Below are 22,127 nucleotides of genomic sequence, written 5' to 3'. Positions count from 1 at the left end.
AAGAAATTATTTTATCGATGCTAATTTATATTGATATCGATAAGTTGGTAGTCGATTATTTGAAACTTGAGTGCTACAATCGAGCATCGAATATGCAGTATTCTCCAGGGGCAAAGATTATAATCTATAATCGATTTGGATATCTAGAGTGCCTCATTTCCGCACAAGTTATAAATAGTTGAATACTACTCAATATTGATATCGAAAAGCTTAAACTCGATTACAATAATCGTGTGTGCCTGTAATCGATCAACGCATATGCAACATTGCACTCCCCATAGCCAAAGTCTATAATCTGTAATTGATTTGGTTATCTAGAGTGGCTCATTTCTGCACAAGCTCTTTAATTATGGGGATCATAACAATTCAGGATTACCGTCTACTTCTTTCATTTTTTTTTTGCAAGCCAAGGGCTTAAGGGGATTCCCACAAAAGTCGCTGGCTGTGTAATTTGGGTGCCATTCAAAGTGTCCGAAAGCTGAAATTGCATATTTCGCCATTATGAACTTGTTAACGCTCCACCCAACCAACTAACTAACTAACTAACCCTACAGAACCACACCCCCATCAACCCCACCCCCCCCCCCCCCCCCCTTGGCAGGCGTCACTAAAAATTACGTCAATTAAAGTTAATTGTGCTAATTTTAAACATTTCGCCTCGCTCGCTTGCCCCCTTTTCCGGTTCTGGTTTACTTTGCCATTTCATTTTTTTTTCTGCAGAATATGCACAAATATTTTCGGTGGAAAGGGGGCGTGGCGTTCTTTTTTTTGGAGGGGGGTTGGGGGCAAAGGGGGGCTTAAGTAAGAAAACAAAATGGCGTCAAGCTGACAAAAGCAACAACAAAGGAGGATGGGTGTTTTAGGGGGTACAGCGAGCGCAGCTGGAAAAGTTTCTGTTTAGTTTTTTCCTCTGCTGGAAAATGAAGCTCGTTTACTTTTATCAAAATGAAGTTTGTTTTTCCTACTCTCTCGCCGTTGCTGATTGTGCGCATAATGAGGGGCGGAGGAGGGATGGGAGCGGAGGGGCTGGGGCTGGGACTTTTGGGCTGGCCAGGATCATGGCCTGGACCAAGCAGGACCTGCAGTGGACAGAAAATGTTTAAAAAGTTTTGTGACCTTTGGAGGGGCTGGTTGACAGCGGAGGGCCATTCAAAGTTCGTGTGCAGAGGTGTGAAAGCTGACAGCAAAGTTCATAAAAAGGAGCAATTTTAATTTATATTTTATTTACATTACACTTAGGGGGGCAGGGGAGGGAGAAGCATCCATCCAATCACTCAAATTGAAACTGAGATGCAGATGCCGATAAGTTGGCAAAGGGTCCACCTTGAGGTGACCGAAAATCGACAGAGAAATCACCTCCTCCTCTAACCACCCACAACATTTCAACCTAACACCATACCATCGCTCCACCTCCAACCAACGTCAAGGACAAAGCCTTGAAGTAAAACTTTTGCCTCGCCCCAAAATCCATTTAGAGGTCCTACCACCACATTTTATAATGGCATTGCTCAAGGAAGCAGAAGAGGGCGACAAAAAAATAAAAAAAAATTATATAAAAGAGCAGAAAGAATTACGCAGGGGCATATGAAGAATTTAATTAAAGTTCATTTGCCCTGAGCTCCGCGAGGAAAATAAGGAGCTTCTGGGGATAAGAATGCGAGGGAAGTGACATTTCCGGCTCAAGTAATTGCAGTCCTTCGACAGCCGCGCCCATTGGTGACAGGCAAGAGCAAACGCCCCCTTTTTGGTGACCCATTAACACGCGTTTTCCGAGACTCAAAGCATAAAAGCTTTGGCTGCATATCGATTGTTATCGATTTTTAGAAATCATTGAGAGGCCGGAGGTGACTGTACTTGGTTGCAAATTAATCAAGCTATAAACTGCCTTGATTTACTGCTTAGGTATTTCTAAAACCTATTAGTGGGTTTACCTATTTCATAAATTATCAACGAACCCCTTTTATATATCTTTTGCTTAAACACCTTTAGAGCTTTTAGGAAATATCAATAGATTTTGCAGTTATGCGTGCGAAACGATAACCATTAAGTGAAGTCTTGAGAGCCTAATCCTCCTACCTTTCTGACTTTGGCCAGCCACTTATGAGCAATTAGAGTTGATAATGCAGCTTAATCCTCTCCAGCTGTTATCGATTAATCTGCGTCGATGCCCTGCTCCATTATCCAGCTTTTGTCCCATCCCGAAGCGATGCACTTAATTAAAATGTCTCGGGACTCACTCAACCTGAACTCAAGCCAGTGATTCTTGGCCCATCACTTTAAGTTATTTCGATACGCATCCTGGCAGGAGAGGGATGGCATAAGTTTCCCGCTCCCTGTCGCTAATCTCCCGAAGAAAGGGGGGAGGGGGATCCTTCTGCTGGCAAAAAGTTTAAATTGCATGTCTATCATGTGTGCGTGTGCGTGTGTGTGTGTGTGTTGCCAACACCTTGTCGGTGTCAACATTTTTCCTTACCCTCTCCCCATTTTTTTTGGCCAAATTGCGCATACGCCCCATGTGGCGGGGAATGCGCTCGCTTCTGTTTGTAATTTATGCACGTAAGTCACGCCCTTACGGCGCCCTTTCTCCTCCCCCCCCCCCCCGCTTTCTCCGCCCACTTTCCCACTGCAGTTTCGAATGAACACACATTCATTGACTCCAAGGGGAAAAAAATAAATAAAGGAGAAAGAACGGGTCGAGATAATGAGAAAAACGTAACAAGAAAGCAAAGCGAGGCAAAGAGATTCGGAATACAACTTTACACAAAGAAGAAAATCGGGGTATTGCGGGGACGGAGGTGGTGGTGGTGGAAAAGCTGATTTAATGAACTAGGTAGCTCACTCTTTTTCCACAGCCACCCCCACCACCTCCAAAACCCTATTTTTCCCTATTTTCCACCTTCTTCCGTCATTCAATCATGGCATTTATCTGGTGAATGTGCTCCTAAGCCCTGTGTGCGTGTGTGTGTGTGTGTGTGTGTGCTTGTGTGTGGGTGAGTGCTTTTGAGTGTGTGTGTGTGAGTGGCCAAACCCTTTGGTAATGAGTGTGCCAAATGCTCCGACGCCTTAAATCGACGCTTATCAAAGCGACTGCGATTCATTTTCCAGCTCAGTCTCCGGTTTTTGGGGAGTCAGTCTGATCCTTTTTCATACCGATTTTCTCCGCCTTTCCCACTGATTTTCCAACTGTTTAACCCACCACTCAACCCCCTCCACCCAGTTGTTGTGCTAGCAATTATCCTGCATGCCGTAGTTCAAAAGCGATTCAGGGTCTTAAGGGGGGCGGCACTAGACCTAATCGCAAATGGGTCAACATGGAATCCACTGCGGACTGCAGTTCTCAATGGGCAATCAATCAGCGGGAAAGTGATGACGATTTGTGGAACACAGGCCTCCATTTGCAAGGGCTTAGGGTCTTCTGAACCTGGTGCAGGAAAAAGATATGGTGTTGGGGCTAGAAAATACCTACATATGTGATGTAGAAATCACTCTCATGGATCTCTATGGATTTGAAATCGCCATTTTAGGTGTCTACAAGAATGCAAACATATATTTTAAACTCCTTCACAGAGAGAATCATCCAAGAACATTGTTCTTGAATTGAGAACATTCGTTCTTAAAAACCGTCTAAGTACATTTTGGTAACAACGTTTTTTGATAAGTATGGACTACTGACTGGACAAATAGTTCATTTGCTGAGATATACAATGTAAGGACTGCCAATTCAACTTGATTCGAGCAAAATAAAAATATGTTCAACTTTAAAAATGTTTTTCTATTTTTAAGAACATTTTCAACTCAGATGAGAACGTCAGAATTTTCTCTGTGTTCAAACTTATAGACTGCATACTCTTAGACCTCCCAATATACCCAATTTATAAATGCTTCCTTTAAACATTGGAGTCTTGCTTTTCCCAACTTCAAGGGGCTATTGAATGTCGGAATATTCGCATATCAAGCTGTTGATATGTTTTTACCTTCGTCCATGAACTGCATCATTATTTGCCATAGTTCGCAAGACAAGGGACTTAAGCCCTGTTGTTTGGCCCCATGAATGGCTGAAACCGGAGAAGTTTTGCTATCTGGCAGGTACATTCACAACTTGATTGCTACTGGATCCTGGTTGCCACAAGCACTCCCCATGCCAACACCATACCAGCATAACACCACCCACCTCTCACCTTTCCAGCTTCCACTTCGAAATCCTCAATCTGCTCGAGCTTCTTCCAGCAAGAGGATATTCTATTCTAAAGGGCATAAATTATGCACACAAATTTGTTGCTGGCTGCGCCATTGTTGTTCTTATTGCCGCCCCAAGCTGCTCGGTTATTAAATACCGGATAACACACACGCGGCGCGGGAAGCCCAAGTATCAAGGACGAGGGACTAGGGACGAAGGATGAAGGACGAAGGACTTGGGATGCAGGACTTGGCTTGCGATGATTAAGTATCTTTTCGGCTAGGTGGGATACATAATATCTGAGTATCTTGGCAGTAAGTGTGTGTGTGCTGTTGTTGCTGCTCCTGCATGGCAGCAAATTGAAAAAGCTTTCCGTTTGGCTTACGCTCGTGCGATTAAAATGAATGCGAGTAAAGGAGTTAAGGACGAAAGGGGGCGGGGGATAGGGGATAGGGGCATACGGGGATAGGGGGCGTGGCTGGGTGCCATGAGAGGAAGATGGCAAGTGGAATTAGTCGCTGTCAGTCGGAGCGTGTCGGTGTCGGGGGGCGAAAACTTTCCTCCTTTCTCCGCTTTCTCCGAGCTGCGAAGCCATTAGCTCCAAGTGTTGTCGAAGTCGCCATCTTGAAACACGCACGAGTCCCGCCCCTCTCACTTCCTTTGGCTTCCCATCGCCTGAGCTTCCAATTTCAATTTGTTGTCGAGGCCAGGCCAAAAGTTATGCCAAAAAGTATGCAAGCAATATACTCATGCAATCTTTGCAGTTAGAAAAAAACTGGGTAGGCTTCATTTTCCTCTTATTTCATTTAGAAAACTCCTTAGGAAATATATCTAATAATTTTATAACCTTTTTCGTTATGTCACGATATTGTCTTAATAAAAAATGTAAAATATCGCATACATAGTTTTAAAATCTCTATCGAAATCATGATTTTAATTTTCTAAAATTTTATTTTAAACATATTTTCCCTACAAAAGAGGAATGTTCTAAAATATTGATTTCTAATATTTGTAATATCATCAAAAAAGGATACTATATAAATATTTATCTTAACCCTCAAAGAGTTTTGTAAATTGTTATAGTTGTAAAGAAACCAAGTAGATTTTTAATTACTTTTAAAATATTTTCAATACAACACGGTTTTTTTCAGTGCACACATGCATAGGCTTCTAAGGATAGAGGCTGCCTGCTCTCGGCAGGAGTCACTTAATTAGTTTTCACAGTTAATTGAATTGCAATGGTCGCCCAAAAGAATGCAGCACTCCATCTTTCAGCCACCTCTCTCTCTCTCTGTCTCTCTCTCGCCCTTGATCTATCCCTCCCTTTTACCCCGACTGAATTTTCTCCAACTTTTCCTATTTTCCCTTTGCTTTTCTCATTTCCCGGCCAAACCACTTGCCTGCCATAATTTGTTGATTAGTTTTTTTTTTGTTTGGCAGCTTTATTGCATTTTAGCCAAATACCCTTTTATCCCCCTTCTAGCCCCCAAAATGTTTTGTGGCCAACTGTACTTATTAGAGTTCAGCTGTCTGTTTCTATACCCATCTCTATCTATTTAGCCGCATCTGTCTCTTTCGCACATGCACTTTCCGGCCTTGTTTCTGTGGCTTTTTGTGTAAAATTAATCATATTTATTATCGAACGAACGCTTTAAGCCTCAGCAATTTGTGGCCGGGATTAAAATGTTGTTAGCCAGCATTTTCATTACGGCCACAGCATACATACATCCATACATACGTACATGGACCATATATATATGGTCGGTCGTCGAATCCCCGACTCTTCTTATTTCTGCCCAGCTGATCCCTGCTTGTAAGCGCATTAATGTTGCGTAATTTTTGTTGATTGCCTTGCTGATTCAGCGTTAATTTTTCAGTTAACTTCGTTGCGCATGGGTTTTCCATTTGCCATTTCCCCCCATTTCGAATTTCTGTTTTCCGGTTTTTCGTTGGCCTAAAATTGGGCGAAATAGTGGTAGAAGTTTGGGGCCCTACTAGTGGATAATTTGGTTGATTACCTCAAATGCGGTATGATGGTGGACTTTTTTGGGATCCGAGTGGATTTCACATTTTAATTTAATTTCTTTCAATTAAGCTTTGTACAGAGTGCATATATTTTATGCATATTTTATTGGTAAGCAGTGTTATTATTTAGTTAGTAATTTGGTAGTAGCTTAAGACTACTTGGCTGTACAAAGGAATCATTTAATTTGAAAACCAAATGAAGTCCTTTAGCAAATGGCCATCAGTCCATTTACCATCAAATGTAATATACCAAAGGACATTAAGTAATTTCTCCATCTTTTCGACTCTTATTCTACCTTTTTTTTGTCTTTCCTTCTCTGTCCACTTTCTACCATGAATCATTGCCATTTTTTAGGAGGAAGAGAAGGAGGATGAGGAGGAAAATAGGCAAACCATCGATTAACTACATCAGGCCATAACAAATGAGTTTTCAATTGTCATCTTGGGCCATTAAACGCACTCCTACACAATTTCCCTGGCCATTTTGCAGCTCGCACTCAATTAGCTGAATAAAAAATCGAAATGAAATGAGATGAAGTGAAATGAAATGAAATGAAATGAGACGACTGGAGGAGGCAAAAGGACCTGCAGCAAATCGAGGAATAATGAACCGCACTAAAGAGAGAGAGACGTTCAAAAGTGGCCACTGGAGTGACCCAAATTATTTGGGGTGTACCGAGTATAAAGAATAGAAATGGAGATAGATAAAGGCGTCAATGGGAATCAGGCATTATATGCAAGGAAAGTGCAGAATACGAATCGCATCGCAGCGAGGCAGCAAACTTGAGTAATTTCATTTTGGGGCCAAAAGTTGTATAATTGAAGAGCTACCTCCTGCAGGAGATTGCCATGCCGAATCAATTAGGTGGGAGGGTGCGACGATATGGGGGGTTGGGACGAGTGGCCAAATGCAGTTTCCGATAAAAGTGCAAAAACTGAAATTGAAAATGCCATTGCGAGGATGATGAACTGCTGGGAACCAAGGGAAACTCCTGCAGCTTCTGCTTGATGATGATGACGATGGTGATGATGGTGACTTTTCATTTGATGATAGTTAGTTTCCTAGGGGTGGCAATAAATATTCGCAAATTCCGTGTCGAATACCCATGTATTGGGAATGTAATAGTGTTGTCTAAGCAACCAACATTTATTTGATTTTGCAGATTTATTAAAGGAAAATCTAATGCTTTTTATGGTGGCTATACATTTTTAAAATCAAATCTAACGAAAAGGAATTGATTTTTAATCTTTTGAACAAAAAAGATTACGAGGGTACCATCCAAATCACTAGGGCCCTGAAAAGCTTTAAAATATCATTTTAGGTGTCTAAAAGTATGCAACAATATATTTTAAACTCAGAAATACAATGAATTTATTCCGAAACACGACTATCCTTTATTCACTGCACATTTTAGGCTATCTAAGATGACCTTTAAAGGTAATATCAAAACCGTAGTGATTTGATTGATTGATTTTCGAAACCCTTCTGTAAAATGTGACATTTACTGCAGCTTTTATTCGCTCCCATAGTACCAACTATTCCAGTAATGATGCCACTGATAATGATGATGAGCATTCGCTGGCACTCGAATTCAGTTGAGTTGAGTTGAGTTTTAGGTCGGGGCTTCCCCGCCTCGGGCCTGCAACCTGGGGGCATCCTGCCGCCCGCAAATGTAATTAAAAGTGCTTTCAGCAGCATCAATTAGAAAGTACAGTGCCACACACATACAAGCAGGGATGTGAAAAAAGAGACACATAAACACACACACACACAGAGACACGCGTGCGGGAAAGTTGTCTTGGAAAAATTGTGTTGCATACTTGCAGGCACTTTTCACAAAATTAATTTCAATTTGCATGCGTGTGTGTGTGTGTGAGTGTCAGTGTGTTTGTGTGTAAATGTGGGTGAGTGAGTGCTGTCAAAGCATCCGATTTACCTGCAAGAGGGAGTGAGACAGAGTGGGGGAGAGCGGGAGAAAGTGACAGAGATGTAGATGAAATAAAGAAATGTTTTTTGGGTTTTTACTGGCTGCAAAAAGTTTTGGCCAAAAAGTTTCGAGTTTCAGTCTTTGCTTCTTTCGATCTGCATTCGAGTGTACGTGTACGTGTTTGCGTGTGTGTGTGTGTGTGTGTGCAAGTGGAATTAAACGCATACATATGCCTGGGCACACACACTCACTTAGGCACGTTTCGGGCTTCAAGCGGAAAAGTAGAGAAAGCAAAAAAGTGGCTAGAAAGCAGGCCAACGAAAATCCATGCCCCTTCCTAAGCCCCCCCCCCCCCACACTAACCCCTGCTGGAAGGCCCACCCCCTACGCCACTGTGTGCGCTGAGTCATCATCAACAAAACAGCAACAACAAGGCTTTTTGACACTCGAAATTGAGCCACAAACAAGCGAGAAGCGAGAAAAAACCCACATACAGAGGCAAAAAAAAAAGAAGAGGAAAATCATGGGCAAAAAAGTTAAATGGCAAAAAGCGAAAATGCACAAAAGACAGCAGCAGCGAACGTAGAAAACTCATAAATAATAGCCCTGTCTTTGTGTGTGTCTGTATCTGTGTGTGTGTGGGAGTTCGCCAATGGCTTCCAAAAAATAGGAAAAATGTCCGCGGGTGTGAAAGAGAAGAAAAGCGATTTCATTTCCCAACTTTGACTTACTTCAAGCGACACGCTACTTAGGTTGCCCCCCCTTCTGCGCCACCCATGAACCCCCTTTATATATCCTAAAAGCCCTAGCTTGTGGCTATTTTTCACAATTTGTTTTTGTTTTCTTTGCTGCTTTTTCATCTGCACTTGCTACGTGTTTGGTCTTCCTCCTCCCCCCCCCCCCCAAAAAAAAAAAAGAACCAACCCAGCAACCCCCTTGCCACTCCACCCATGCTCATTTCTTCTGCCTGACTGTTGGTCCGCAAATTTAACATGCAAAGCATAATTTGAATGGCCAACTTGCCTGCAACTGAGGGACAGTGCGGTTCAAAATTGTCAGGTCATAAAACGATCGGAGAGCTCACTCACTAAAGATAAATCATGAAAACTGCAATTTAAAAAACATTTTTTGGAAGACTGAATTATGGATGTAAAATCCCTGGAGTGCTGAGCCTTGTATTTTCAATCAAATATTTAGGTCATGAAAATGTTCAACTGTCGATTTAACATTGAGATTTTTATTTGCTACAATTTTTTATTTATTGTGGAACTTTTTGACACGTTTTTTTCGCTGAACACTCCTACGCCCATGAAACGCACTGTAATTATCCCCTCGATCAGGCAAACGCATTTGTTATTCCTTCGCCTGTCGCCGACTGCCAAAGAAACAAAAAGAAAGCAAACAAAAAATAGGAAAAAGAAAGTAAGGACTAAAAAAAAGGACTCCGAAGAGGAGAGAAAGCATTTTGCGTTTTATTTTGCATTAAAATTCTATTTGTCTCCAACTCGCATTAAGCATAACAGGCGACACAGGGAATGGGGAACTTTTTTACGTGTGTTATTATAACGCAATTTTCTTTTGTTTGTTTCGCTGCCGCTTTTCCAAACCCCCCACACAGCCCCACAATTTTCCTCATCGCTCATTTGCTCCCGAGCTTTTCCAACTTTGGCCGCTCTCGAGTGTCCCGCTCGGGCGAAATTAAAATATCATAAATTTGAGTTAATTACGGTCGAGTAAACATTAACATAATTGTGTTTCTGTCGGCTCTCCTCCCTCTTTGGCCATTATAAGTAGCCCCCAAAGTACTTATTGGCCGGTCTGCTTTGCTCTCTGCTTTCTACTTTCTACTTTCTACTTTCTCTTGGCCAGGACACAAGAGATGACTTAAGTATTTAAATCGAAAGTTCAAATTGACTGTGGTTTATAAAATAAATATTATAAAACTAGTCCTTGCAATGAAAACATTCTATACTGTTTTCTATGTACATACTTGGATTTTAATGCTTTTCAGTTGCGAGTTCGTATCTCATAGATACAGGTACCAAAATATATATACATTTTTAACCAAATTAAAAATGAAACGGGTGAAACGTAATAAATATAGGAATCACATCGACTGCGTCGATGATTCGTCGCTTATAACATCAGAGAAGTCGTATTTCTCGTAATCATCATCCTTCTTCTCGTCGTCGCTGTATTCGTCGGTGGTATCGTCCTCATCTCGAACGAAATTTTCCTCAACAATGTCGCCAGTGAAATAGAGCACTGCCTTCGGTATAATCCTAGTGCGTAGATATTGGGCAATTTTGAAATCGGCACGCAGAGCCTTGTGCTTCTCGCTATAGTTATCTTTGCGCATCTTCATCAGCGGTGGATCGAAGAAGTTGAAAAACGAATCGGCCAAATAGGTCTCGTAGATGATGCGCTGATCTCCGTCGCCGCGATGGCGCAGCTTCTTCTGACGCACCTCGGTGGTGAGATTCATGTTGGGCTCCCAGAAAATTTCACAGCCCCTGCAGTGGGTTATCTGGGGTCCCTCAAAGGAGAACGGATTCCTATTATCAATGCCCATCTTAAGGAAGTACGTTTTGGTAAGAAACTGGTCCATAAAAAAATGATTCTTGGCAAAATGGAACATTAACGTGAATGAGGGCTGTGACAAGAAGAGAGTTTTGGATTGGGAATTTGCCTAGATAACCGGTTAAAAACCTACCTTTTTTTTGCCATAATGAATCGATATATCGACCAGGAAGCGCAAGGCCGGCACATCCTGCTCCTGGATCATCCCGGCGATACACGTGTTGCGGAACACGGTTATCCAGAAATCGGGAATGCCCCTGGTCTCAGGGGGCACCGACTTGAACTTAGCCAGGGCCTCACGAAAATAGACTGCCGCCTTCGGCTCCAATGGATCTGGCACCTTATAACTGGGCACCGTATCCGGTGGCTGCCAGGTTCCCTCGATAATGGCCCTGCGCTTGCGGTACATCTCCTGGTTGCTCTCATTCTGGTCCACCTCCATTTCGAAGACACGAACGTAGAATTCCTTTTCGTCATAAATCCGTTCCAGCTGCATATTCTTCATCATCACCAACTTGCTTTGAACTGAAGGCGGCAGACTCTCCACCATGGTCTGCAAGTACTGACGTCGCAAGTTGGTCTCTACGTAGGCCGGTTCTAAGTCACCGGAAATGTCATCGATGTCTGCGGTTTGTTTTGCCGAGATGTTTTTTTTGAAAAATTTCTTTATGAATTTCATTAAGTTTCCCATTTTGTAAATGTCTAAGTTTTTCGTTTCAAGTCGATGTTGTCGGTAGAAGTTTCGAATGATGACTGAGCTCGGGATGGGGAATGTAATGCAAACTGGTGTGCTAGCAAGTGCTAAGGTTACTTGATCGTCAGAAAATGTATTCCATTTGAAGTCATGGCTTGCTTTATAGTTGGGATTTTTCAAGCATATTTGCGTTTTTGTTGCAGTTGAGGAGGTCTCAGAAATATATTTTTTCTATCTTAAGAATCAATACACAGCTCAAGCCAATTAGTCTAAAGTTTCCAAATATTTTACCATCTTTTATTCTGTAGTGTTGATTTGAGTTATAATGGATTTCGGCTCAAGTGACCATAAACATTTGCTTTTGTATCCATTATCAGCAAAGAAATCACATATATGTAGTAACTTATAAAGATGTCAAAAAGTAGGCAGTGACTTTCAATTACACATCCCATTATATCTCTATTGATAGAGATTTCTCGTTCAGGAGTTCACTTTGGATCTTTCGCTGCAAACTCATTTCGAAACAGGTTTTCCCGCCTTTTCCGGTGTCCCCATTTCCTGCTGCATACTTTGGGCCCCTGATCGAAACTCCAATTACTTGGCAAGTTTATGAGCTGCAAGCTCCAAATGGGAGTACACCGTTTGACTCTCCGCCCAGCAGGTTAATCAATGGCTTTCCACTATTTTCCAAAACCCTCACCTCACATGCCCCCCCCCCTTTTTCCTCCGATTAAGCGTGTTTTTTCGCTCTTTTTGGCCGGGCAACAAGCACAAACCTGTCGCACACACACACACTCACGCAGGGCCACGCCCCTTTACTGTGGCAAGGCGGAGGACAAGCGCACTCACACTCACACACTCATGCGTGCATTTGATTACAATTTGTCGCCCTTTCAGCTTGTTCAGCAAACAGTGCGGATGAAAAGGGGGGGGCTTTTCCGGCGGAGTGGGCGGTGGTTTTCCACCATGATTGCCTTTCACCAGAGCGCGAGAAAAGAGGAAGTGAAACGACAGCAGCAGACGGAAGCTGGGGCGGATTTGGTCGGTGGGCGTGGCCGCAAGTGGCAGCGTTTTGGCTGTTGCACTCGGCCATCCCCCCCTCTCCCCCCCTTCATTTTCCCAGGAGTCCACCTCTGACACCACCCCATTAACACCCTGGTGCTGCTGCAATTTCCCTTTGTCGCCTGTCACTTTGGCGGCTTCTGATTTGCCCCATCTCCGCATTACTTTCTTCGATCATTATGGCCAAGGGCCTCATCAATTTTCAGCGGCGAAATTGTCTATTTCGGGCAGGATGCAAATTTCAGCCGCAATGTGCAGCCCGAGGCAACTTGTTAGCATGGTAATAACCGCATTTTAGGTGTTTTCAGGTTGAATTTCAAGTTGCAAGTTAGTCGTTGTCCTGGCATTTCTTAGATTTCATTTAAAAACCCATAAAAGATTAAAGTTTTTATATATCCCGAACAATATATTCATCAATGGTAAAATTGTTTAAAAAGAAAAGAAACATTTAAAAAAAAATAATCCTTAGGGTTTTGATATAATATTAAAGGTCCAGTTAATATGCAACCAAGTGTTCAGTTGGAACACTTTGATAAAAGTATTTGGTAGTGTTGGAAAAGGGTTTAAAAATAATTAAGAACCAAGAAAATAAATTTGTTGAATGTAGAAAACTATTCGGTTTTTTTAAAACTTTAGTAAATATGGCCAAAATAAAAAGTTGAAATGTTTCCTTGTTTATTTCTATGGGAACTGTTTGATCTGTATGTAGTATTGAAAAATTATAAATAAACACTAATTTTCTGAATGTTATAGAATCTTTAGTGTTTTAAAAGGAAAGAAAGCTGTGAAACTATTCATCATTGTATTAATTTGAAACACTTTTAAAAATGTACTAAGTGCTTGAGTGGTAACTCTTTAATCATTTTGATATTTGATATTTCCCTATTTTACAACACTGTCAACTTGAATGGTGATGCCTTGTTTCTGTGTCGTTAATGTCGTACCTCCGCTCTCGAGACCAGGATTAAGTGGGTTGAACTGCGTTTAATGGCTGCTCCTGTCTATCCTCATTATTTTCGCTTGGCCAAAAGAGGATATTCCGCATAATTGTCGCAGGACATGCACTCTTTCACATACGTATAGACGGGGCTCTTCCTCTTCTGGGGATACCTTTTTCAGCCCCCAAAAAAAAAACCCCACAGTTGTTACAAATTTGTCTTTGTGTTTTTGTTTGCACATTGCGTTGCCATGGCTAGCGACATTATTATTGCCCAACCCCCCCCCTGAAAAACCCCCCTTTGGCATATGCCTTTGTTGGTGTTAGTGTAAACAACACAACGGCAGGGCAGCGGCAACAACAACAAGTGCAATCCCAACTCGGGCAAAAGCCAAACAAAATCTGCATAAACAAACACACACACAACACTCACACACACATTGCTGCAAAAGGGCATTGGCCATGCGAAAAGTGTGTGCGTGTGTGGTTGCTTTTGGTTGAATTATTAGATTGCCTGGAAAAATTGCTGGCCCGCCTCTGTCACTGGGTTTTCCATCTACCCCGCCCCCATTCAACCTTTCAGCCTTTCACCCTTTTTGCCGAAACCCAACAATTTTCCCCCATTTTTCCCCCTTGCTTTTAGCCCCCAAAACTGACAAACAAAAGCTAAGCCCAAGCTGCGTTGGCGCCTTTTTGCCAACTTAATTACTTTTGAAATAGTTGAGCTCACACACAAACACATCACATCACATCACTTTTGCTCGACTGACAACAACCGAGGGGCGAAGAAAATTCAACAGGGGGCTGGGCTAGCTGGCTGGAAAATGGAAAATGGCCCGTGGGTACAATGCATATTTCAGCTGCTGCCTTGGCAACCGGAAGTCGGCTTTAATGAAGTTTTACAAGTATCCGTTACTTGCGAGTATCCACTCAATGCACTTTGCTATTTGAGTGTGTGTGTGTGTGAGTGGGGGGGGGGGATGTCGAATTCCCAGCATTTCCGATCAATAATTATATTGTGGAACAGAGCTTTATGTATTTATGAATGCATTAGGGCATCATTAAATCGAGTGCCCGGCGATAGGGAAAGTTTCCGTTTAATCACTTTGCAACATTCCCATCTCTGGGGTAAATGCATTTCAAGTTGGAAATCATTTTAAGTGGGACACAGAATGTTTATCGCATTAATTTCGGAAGGCTGTCGACCAGCAGGTATTAAATTTCAGAAATATTTTAAAGCTGTTAGACCTATCGACACTTTCCTCGCATTCTTTTGAAAGGTTTTCAGGGATGCGGAATCATTCAGATGGGATTAAAAAGGAATTTATTGAATTTCGGACTTTTACAGCTGATTTTCAGAGTTTTATATCTGATTTACCGACTTTTATATCCGATATTTATTTGCGATTTTAAGTTATTTTCTTAGTTTTGTACCTTTCCTTTTAGTATCTTTAATTTTTCGGAGTATCGGATTTTTTTTTGGATTTTATTTGCGCTTTGAAAGGCGCAGGCTGTGCAAAATCGGGGGCGGAAATGTCTGCTCTACTTTATTTGTGAGCGCGCGCGCGCGAAAAAAATTGAAACAAAAACCTGGGACTTAAGCCTCGGGATTTTAGCTAGCTGAAAGGAAAAGCACAGATCAGAAAAACTACCATTGTTGCCGGTCATAATTGGAGAGTGAAAAGCTGGGGCCGGCGAGCAACTCGCTTTGATTGCAATCAGCGCCGGCATTGTCTCAAAATTCTGCTCGAAATCTCCATCCCTTTGCACATTAATCCCGCTCCCCATTCGCAGTGATTCTCCAATTGTCTCTGGTGATTATCCCTTTGATGATTTCTACAGCGCACCGTCAAGTGTCGTTGTACTGAGCGAAAAAATAAAGAAATGGGATAGTCTTCTCTTCCACAAATATATATAACAATTGTATAATAATATTGTATCCCTTTTACAATAATACAATAAATATTTTCAACAAATGAAGAAGCACGGCAGTTTAACAAAGTAACACTGTTCTAAAGGAGTAAAATTCTATAGCATACTTTTAGACACCTTTAGACATCTTTACTCTATAGAAGCCACCTTTCCTATAACTAAATGGAGGAATTCATTATATCAAGAAAACAATAATGAATAAAACAAACAGTTTTCCTAAAGTTTAGTAGCATATTTTGCTGATGTTGGTCCAGCTCCTGCCTTCCTTTCGCACTTTCGTCACTCTATGGGCGTCAATCAATCAATGTATCAATTGATATCGTTATGCATAATTTGCCCGGACATTCATCATCGCTCGGAGGGCCTGCAGTTGGCCACATGGCTGGCTGCTCCTGTCATGTGGTAATGAAGCATTTAAGCAATCGCCTGGACTCAGCATTTGCCACGCCCCCACCGCCATAGCCGCCCCCTAATGACGGCCATTAATTGTTCTTTGGCTGGCGGGTACCAACAGTATCTCACAGTATCTCCCAGTATTTCAGTATTCAGTATCTGCCTATCTACCAAACGATGTGGCATCATTTTTTATCGCTTTGTCACGGGCGTGTGTGTGTGTGTGGGGGGGTGGGGGGTGCTTAGAAATGTGGGTTGTGCCTGTACAATGTGGCGTATGATTAATGTGCCTTGGCATGTCTTTGTCTGCTGTTTGCTGCTGTCTTGTCTTTGGCTTTCTTGATGTCTCATGCTCGTCGTCCTCACACAGCAGATACCAAAATACTTGTGTACACACATATCACACATTACGCATACGCATTGTTGGCATTGCTAGAATGGGAATTCTTTTTTTTTTTTGAAATATCTCCATTCCCTTCTGACAGTGACAACTTGTTACTTTCCGCTGAAAACGGAAGTCAATTGACCACCAGAATGGCAGACTAACCTTCTTTTTATTTTTTTTTCTTTTTTACAGGCCGCTTCTCCACGATGGGAACCCCAGATAGCCGTTCTCTGCGAGGCCGGACAAATCTATCAGCCGCAATATCTATCCGAGGAGGGACGCTGGGTGACGGACCTCAGCAAGAAGACAACCGGCGCCACATGTTTGCGTGATAAAATGGATTTGCTTGATTACTGCAAGAAGGTAAGTGTGTCTCTCTATTCCAACCCCCCCCCCCCCTCTTTTTTTTTTTACATTTTGTATTTGATTGAATTGCAAGGGAAAAGCCAAAGGGAAGCCGCATGAAAAATTGCAATTTCCATTGCACTTTGCATATGGAAAAGTGGCTCGGCCGCTCCTTGCCTCGTTGAGATTGCGCATACGCCATGTGGTCAAGGGTGGGTGGTTGTGCTGAATGGGGGGGGGGGGAGAAAATGTAATTTTATGGCCCTGGCTAACGCTCGACTGAGGCTCCAGAATGCAGCCCCACCAGCAGTCGAGAAAATACTGGGTAACATATAAAAAAAATATGCATATATATGTACATATATAAAAAAAGAACTTTAAGTCCGGAGAAGGAAAACCAATAAATCAAAAGCAGCCACCAAACGGAGGGGAAAAAAGGGAGCAAAAGCTGAGTGGTCCTGCTGTATGGCATCAACAATTTAATTTGCGCTGCGTTGAAAGCGTTTACATTGAGACAACATTAAACGACACTTAATTAATTTTCCATTAATTTTCGCTTTTTGCATTTTGCGGGACTTCCCCTTCTCATTACCCATGCGTATGTGTGTGAGTGTGTGTGTGTGTGTGTGTATCCTGTATCGAAGCCATGGCATCCTTGTCGTCGCTGTCATAAATTGGCATTCCATAGTCAACATTTTGCCTCCGTTCCATTTCCTTTAACTTTTTAATTAAATTTTTCTTCTGCCAGTCGCTGGCTAATGTAAGCTTCACTTCATCTGCTCAACTCGTGCTCCTCCTGGCTGTTGTTGTTACATCATCATCATCATCATCATCATCAGCAGCAGCAACATAATCATCAGCTTCGTCAAATGTTCAATAATAGTTCATAAATATTGACATTGCATTGGCCCCGCAGTTTTTCCCGAGGAAAATGTATTGAGTACGACATGTGTGGCAGGGCAAATGAAATCAGATCACAGCCAACAGCTGTCCATGTGTCTGCTTTTGTTTGCCTGCTGGGGGGGGGGGGGAAGGAAAAATGTATTCGGATTCGGAGCAGCTTAAATAAATCCGATTGCAGCTTTTATTTCAAATTTAAAGAGCCAGAATATTAATCAGGATATGTACACCGAATGCCCGAGGAGTCGGGCAGAGTGCTGTATTTTTCATTTTCTCTTTTTTACTAGGGAAATTTGTCTCTGCCATTGATTTGTAATAAAATTACCTCTGCTTTGATGTCTGTTCTTGGCGTGCGGATTTTGATTATAGGATTATAATGATCCTGTTAGCTTACATCCAACCTTAGATGCGATTATGTGGCGAACCATGGAATAGATACATCGACATTCGTACATTTTAAATTATGGTATTGATATTTGCTATCTTTTAAAACATTAAGTTTTGTATTTTATATTTTTGGATGTGTTTTTAACATGGTATACCTCCAAAAGTTTATGGTTTGATGCTCTGGTAGGTAATGTTTTGAATATTTTTATAAAAGTGTCTAAAAGTATGCAGCGATAATATAAATTCCACCTTTGCTTGGGAATCCATCAAAGCTTCACTATTGAAAATTATTTGCTGCATACTTTTCGACATTTTTTTTATAAATGCTTTCAAAACGAACTTGATTTAGGGACTTCTCGTTTCTGTGAATAAATCATTCATAAAGCCAAAGTCTGCACTTGAGGTCTTCAGTCGCAGTTGAATAGTGGTTCTCCAACCATTTGCTCAGCCAGTGTCATGTGTTTGGTATGTGGTTTAAGGCCAGCTCGGGTGGGGTCAGGTCAGGACCCCAGATCCATACCCAGACTCACACTCATACTCATACCCATACCCATACTCATACTCATCGCCGGCGTCATTACGATCATCTGTATGCAAATAATGAGCCCGGCAAGCTGTCAAAACTGTCGCATTTGATTCTGACATGCAAATTTCACCCTGGCTCCTTGCCGCCGCCAGGATTTGGATTCGGATTCGGATTGGAGTCCTCGGCTGTCGCCTGCAGTTGCTGTGTTGCCACAACATAAATCGAAATAACACACACTCATCCCCCCCACCCATGTATGATGTATGTAAATGACAAATATTGTATTGGTTTTTCATTTGCATTTCGTTTTCTCGTTTTTTCGTTTCGTTCCATTTCATTTCATTCGGTTTTTCTTTCTGCCTTTTTTACTTTAATTTTATTTCATTTTTTTTACGTTTCTTTTTTTTTTTTTGCATATTTGCTCGCGTTGATATTTTATGTAATTCTCGCCGACGCATTTATACGATGTCGCCTTTTTCTGCTGCCGCTCACACATTTTATAATTATGGTAATTTATTTATTATGCTTAATTTACGTCGGTGGCAATGTTTTTGATGTTTCTGCCCCCGTTCGCGCCGCAGGCTTCACTGAGTATAAAATCCAATAAAATCGTAATTAAGCTGAAGAGCCCGCAGCTAACGAATTGGATGAATGGATGTGAGTTTGGAGTGTCGTTCGATGGCTTTAAGATGGGTTTAGCTTGCCAACATCTAAGCTTCAAATTTAAAAGGTAGCAGTTAAAAAGAAATATCCCTAGGGGCTGTCTAAAAGTATGCAGTGAATAAAAAACAGTCGCTTTCCAAATGAAGTCATAGGTTTTACTGAGTTTCAAATATATTGTTGCATACTTTTAGACCCCTTATATAACCCTAGTGATTTATGTGGCACCTCCAATTGTCTTAAAAAACATTTCAAAATAGTCTTGAGTATAGTTACTTGTTGTTTAATCTTTGGTGCTCAAATTTTTAGAAGAACATTTGGTTTTTCAGAGTTTGAAATATTTTGTTGCCTACTTTTGGGCACCTTAAATCACCCTAGTGATTTGTGTGGCTTGAGTTTTATTCTCAGGTTTCTGATCTTTGGCGCTCATGTTTTAGGAGAACATTTTCCTGTATAATTGAGAATGGGGAATTCAGAGAGTGGCCAGAAAAGGGCAGCTGACCACGCCCACCATCTACTTCACCTGCACGCAATTTCCATCCGACCCGTTGGCCCATTGCCCCGTTTTCCCCTCCGTTGATGGCATGAAAAGCCTTCAAACCTTCGAGCCACCACAAACGAAGGCCCCGCCCACGCCGCAGCAAAGGGAAATCGGAGGGGGGTCGGTGGTTGGTTGGGGGGGGGGGGGGGGTGGGGGGTGCGTACTCTCCATTAATGTCAAGCCCCCGATGGGCGTGGCCAGGGCCGGGGGGAGTCGCACCTTAAACATTTCGCAAAACGGGCAAATTTGGCTATTTGCATGCAGTTTTTGCACTCACTCACTGGCTTCCTCCTACGCAAATAAATCACGCCAACACTTTTTCAACTCGACCATTTTGTTTGGATTCACCTTGACGCTGACCGCGAAAGAAATTAATTAAAAGCGCTTTATTGTCCTTTTGTCCGGCTGCCCAAACTGCTCTTGCCAACATGTTTATATTTATTTATATCATTTTTTCACTCCACTCTTCCATTTTTATATCAATTTTGTGCCCTGCGCTGGTTTCTTGTTTTGGTTTCGTTTCAATTTCAGTGGAGCCCCGCTTGCTCTGCAATTCAAATGGAAATTAATTAATTTGCCTGTGTTTGCCTTGCGGTGTCGGGCTTCAAAATGTTGACCCATCCACCCCAAAAAAAACCCCCCGAAAAAAGGAAACCCAGGGAGTAAAAAAAAACAACAACCAATCCCCTCGATGTTTGCCCGGGCTAATGAGTTAAATTACATGTGCCTTGCGATGGCTTTCAAAACTCGCAGAAACTCTGGATTAATAATGATAAATGAGACTTGCTGATGAGTGGCTGGTTGCCTTTCAAAAACTCTCAATGCCCAAAATTGCACTTTGCAGACATAAATCGCATCTAAATTCAATTAACTACACTCAATTCGATATGAAAGGGGGCATTTGAATGGGGGGCTGGCTGGTTGGTTCTGAGTTTGAGGGGCCTGTAAGCTCATTTGGTGGAAAATCTCATTAAGTGACTGGGCGAGGGCCACGCAACCGCGGACCAGAACGTTAATTAGGAAGGCTTGTAATTGAATATCCCCAAAAGCACTTTCCCCCCAAGTGTTTCACTTTGTATCACGTGTGTGTGTGTGTGTGCTGGGCATTCCTTGCTTGATAAGCAAGAACCCTCTGCTTTTGCTGTGTGTCCGTTTCTTGCATTGATTTCGCAGCATCATCCGGCGCTGATCGCTCAATTAAGAGGAGTGTTTTTGGCGCCTCTCTCCGCGCTTCTCACAGCGCCCTCTTAAGTTCCTGGTCGGCCGATTACGGACCAACTATGCGCTAATTATGCGCTGTCAGCGCCTCAGTTGCATCCGCTTTAAGAGCAAACTCAGCGGGTTCACTTAGAAAAAATAAGGTAAAGTTAAAAACTTCACCTTAGTTGTAGAATATTCTGTTCAGATACCGAGGTTAGCATTCCAAGGCTAAAAACAAATGTGGTCAACCATGAATGATAGTTGATTACCAAAATATACATAAATATTGACATTCAGCAGCAATGGTTAAATTTATGGAGAGTTTTATTTAAAGTAGCTTTTTTTCCGAGTGTAGGGGATGGGGTTTTAAAAAGACACGTCGCTTCGAGAGCTGCACAAACATCCCGCAGCGAGTCAATTGCACAGTGGCTGTTGTTGTTTGTGCATAATTGCACCGGCTGGAATAGTTTGCGAATCATTTGAGCCACCAGAGGCGCCCCTTGTAATTGCCACTGACCCATCCGCACCTGCATCCTGCTCATCCTCCTCATCTGTATCCTCATCATCAGGCCGCGATGATGCCCCTGACAGGTGAGCAGATGAACAACTAAACAGCTGAACAGGTTGGCCACTCACCGTTGAAGGACACGAACCGAACTGAACTATATTTACGAGACGCTCCATAATGGCCGCATTGAAACTCACTGAGCTGGCAAAAAGTAGTTTAGTCGCTAAATAGTTTAGCCCCCCCCCCTTTCCAGATCCGGCAGATCCCCTATTGGCCCACTTCCCACTTCTCATCATCATCATCCTCCTCATCTGTGATATGGCTAAATATAGTTGGCCAGGCCCAAATGGATACACACCCGCACACACCCTGACAGATAAAAGAGACAACAAATGGGCCCGTTTTGCCAGCTAAGCCGCTCGCTTAAATGCCTGCAAAATTGTGCACCGCCAAGAGCGAGGGGATTTGGGACCTGGAAAGGTCCAGTGGTGGGTGGCGGTCCAGTGGGTGGTGCTCCAGTGGGTGTTGGTCCAGTGGGTGAGTTGCCTAATTCAATTGTTTGTAATGTAGCTGGACATTTAAAGTTAAATGCTTGCTTACACATAATGCCCATTAAAGGTGATGTATGTGCGGCCCGTTTGGGGATGCTGAGGCCCCAGGCCAGTGGGTTTGGTTGGGTGGTTACTGGGTGGTGCCTGGGAATTTGGTTGGCTGACTATGCGAAACTTCCCAGATTGTGGTGCCCTGGCATGTGGTTGGGCCATTTTGTAGACCCGCCAAAATGGGCATGTATAACAGCAGAGCTATTACAACTGAAACCAAAACTACACCAGTTCAGGGCTAAGAATCTGGCTAATAGTTCTCTCTACTCTCAGTAAATTGTATGTGTTTTAAAGGATCATCATTGAAGAAGTAATACTTTTAGGAAACTATTTCGAAGTTTTATG

The 22,127-nt window shown here is 42.4% G+C and overlaps 3 protein-coding genes across 16 annotated transcripts in view; 1 reads left to right on the top strand and 2 right to left on the bottom strand.

The window, feature by feature from the left end:
- spdi (split discs) overlaps window positions 1–22,127 on the bottom strand; it is a 108,208-nt gene that overhangs the window by 19,284 nt on the left and 66,797 nt on the right. The gene's annotated exons all lie outside the window — the stretch shown is intronic.
- Appl (amyloid-beta-like protein) overlaps window positions 1–22,127 on the top strand; it is a 57,065-nt gene that overhangs the window by 18,662 nt on the left and 16,276 nt on the right. For all 13 annotated transcript variants that reach the window (XM_017083791.4, XM_017083789.4, XM_017083788.4 and 10 more), the window contains exon 3: window positions 16,306–16,476. In XM_017083791.4, the coding sequence (XP_016939280.2) occupies window positions 16,306–16,476 (171 nt within the window). The remainder of the gene's footprint in view (window positions 1–16,305; window positions 16,477–22,127) is intronic.
- LOC108016888 (nucleosome assembly protein 1-like 1) lies at window positions 10,105–11,476 on the bottom strand. The gene is made up of 2 exons (XM_017083792.4): window positions 10,844–11,476; window positions 10,105–10,783 (listed from the first exon to the last, which is right to left on the bottom strand). Exons 1-2 carry the CDS (start codon window positions 11,399–11,401, stop codon window positions 10,238–10,240), a joined length of 1,104 nt encoding a protein of 367 aa, XP_016939281.2. The 5' UTR covers window positions 11,402–11,476; the 3' UTR covers window positions 10,105–10,237.

This window comes from Drosophila suzukii, chromosome X (assembly GCF_043229965.1).
Source record: "Drosophila suzukii chromosome X, CBGP_Dsuzu_IsoJpt1.0, whole genome shotgun sequence".
Classification (NCBI taxonomy): Eukaryota; Metazoa; Arthropoda; class Insecta; order Diptera; family Drosophilidae; genus Drosophila; species Drosophila suzukii.
Note: the sequence above shows the minus strand (reverse complement) of the source record. Positions and strands in the feature narration are given on the sequence as shown.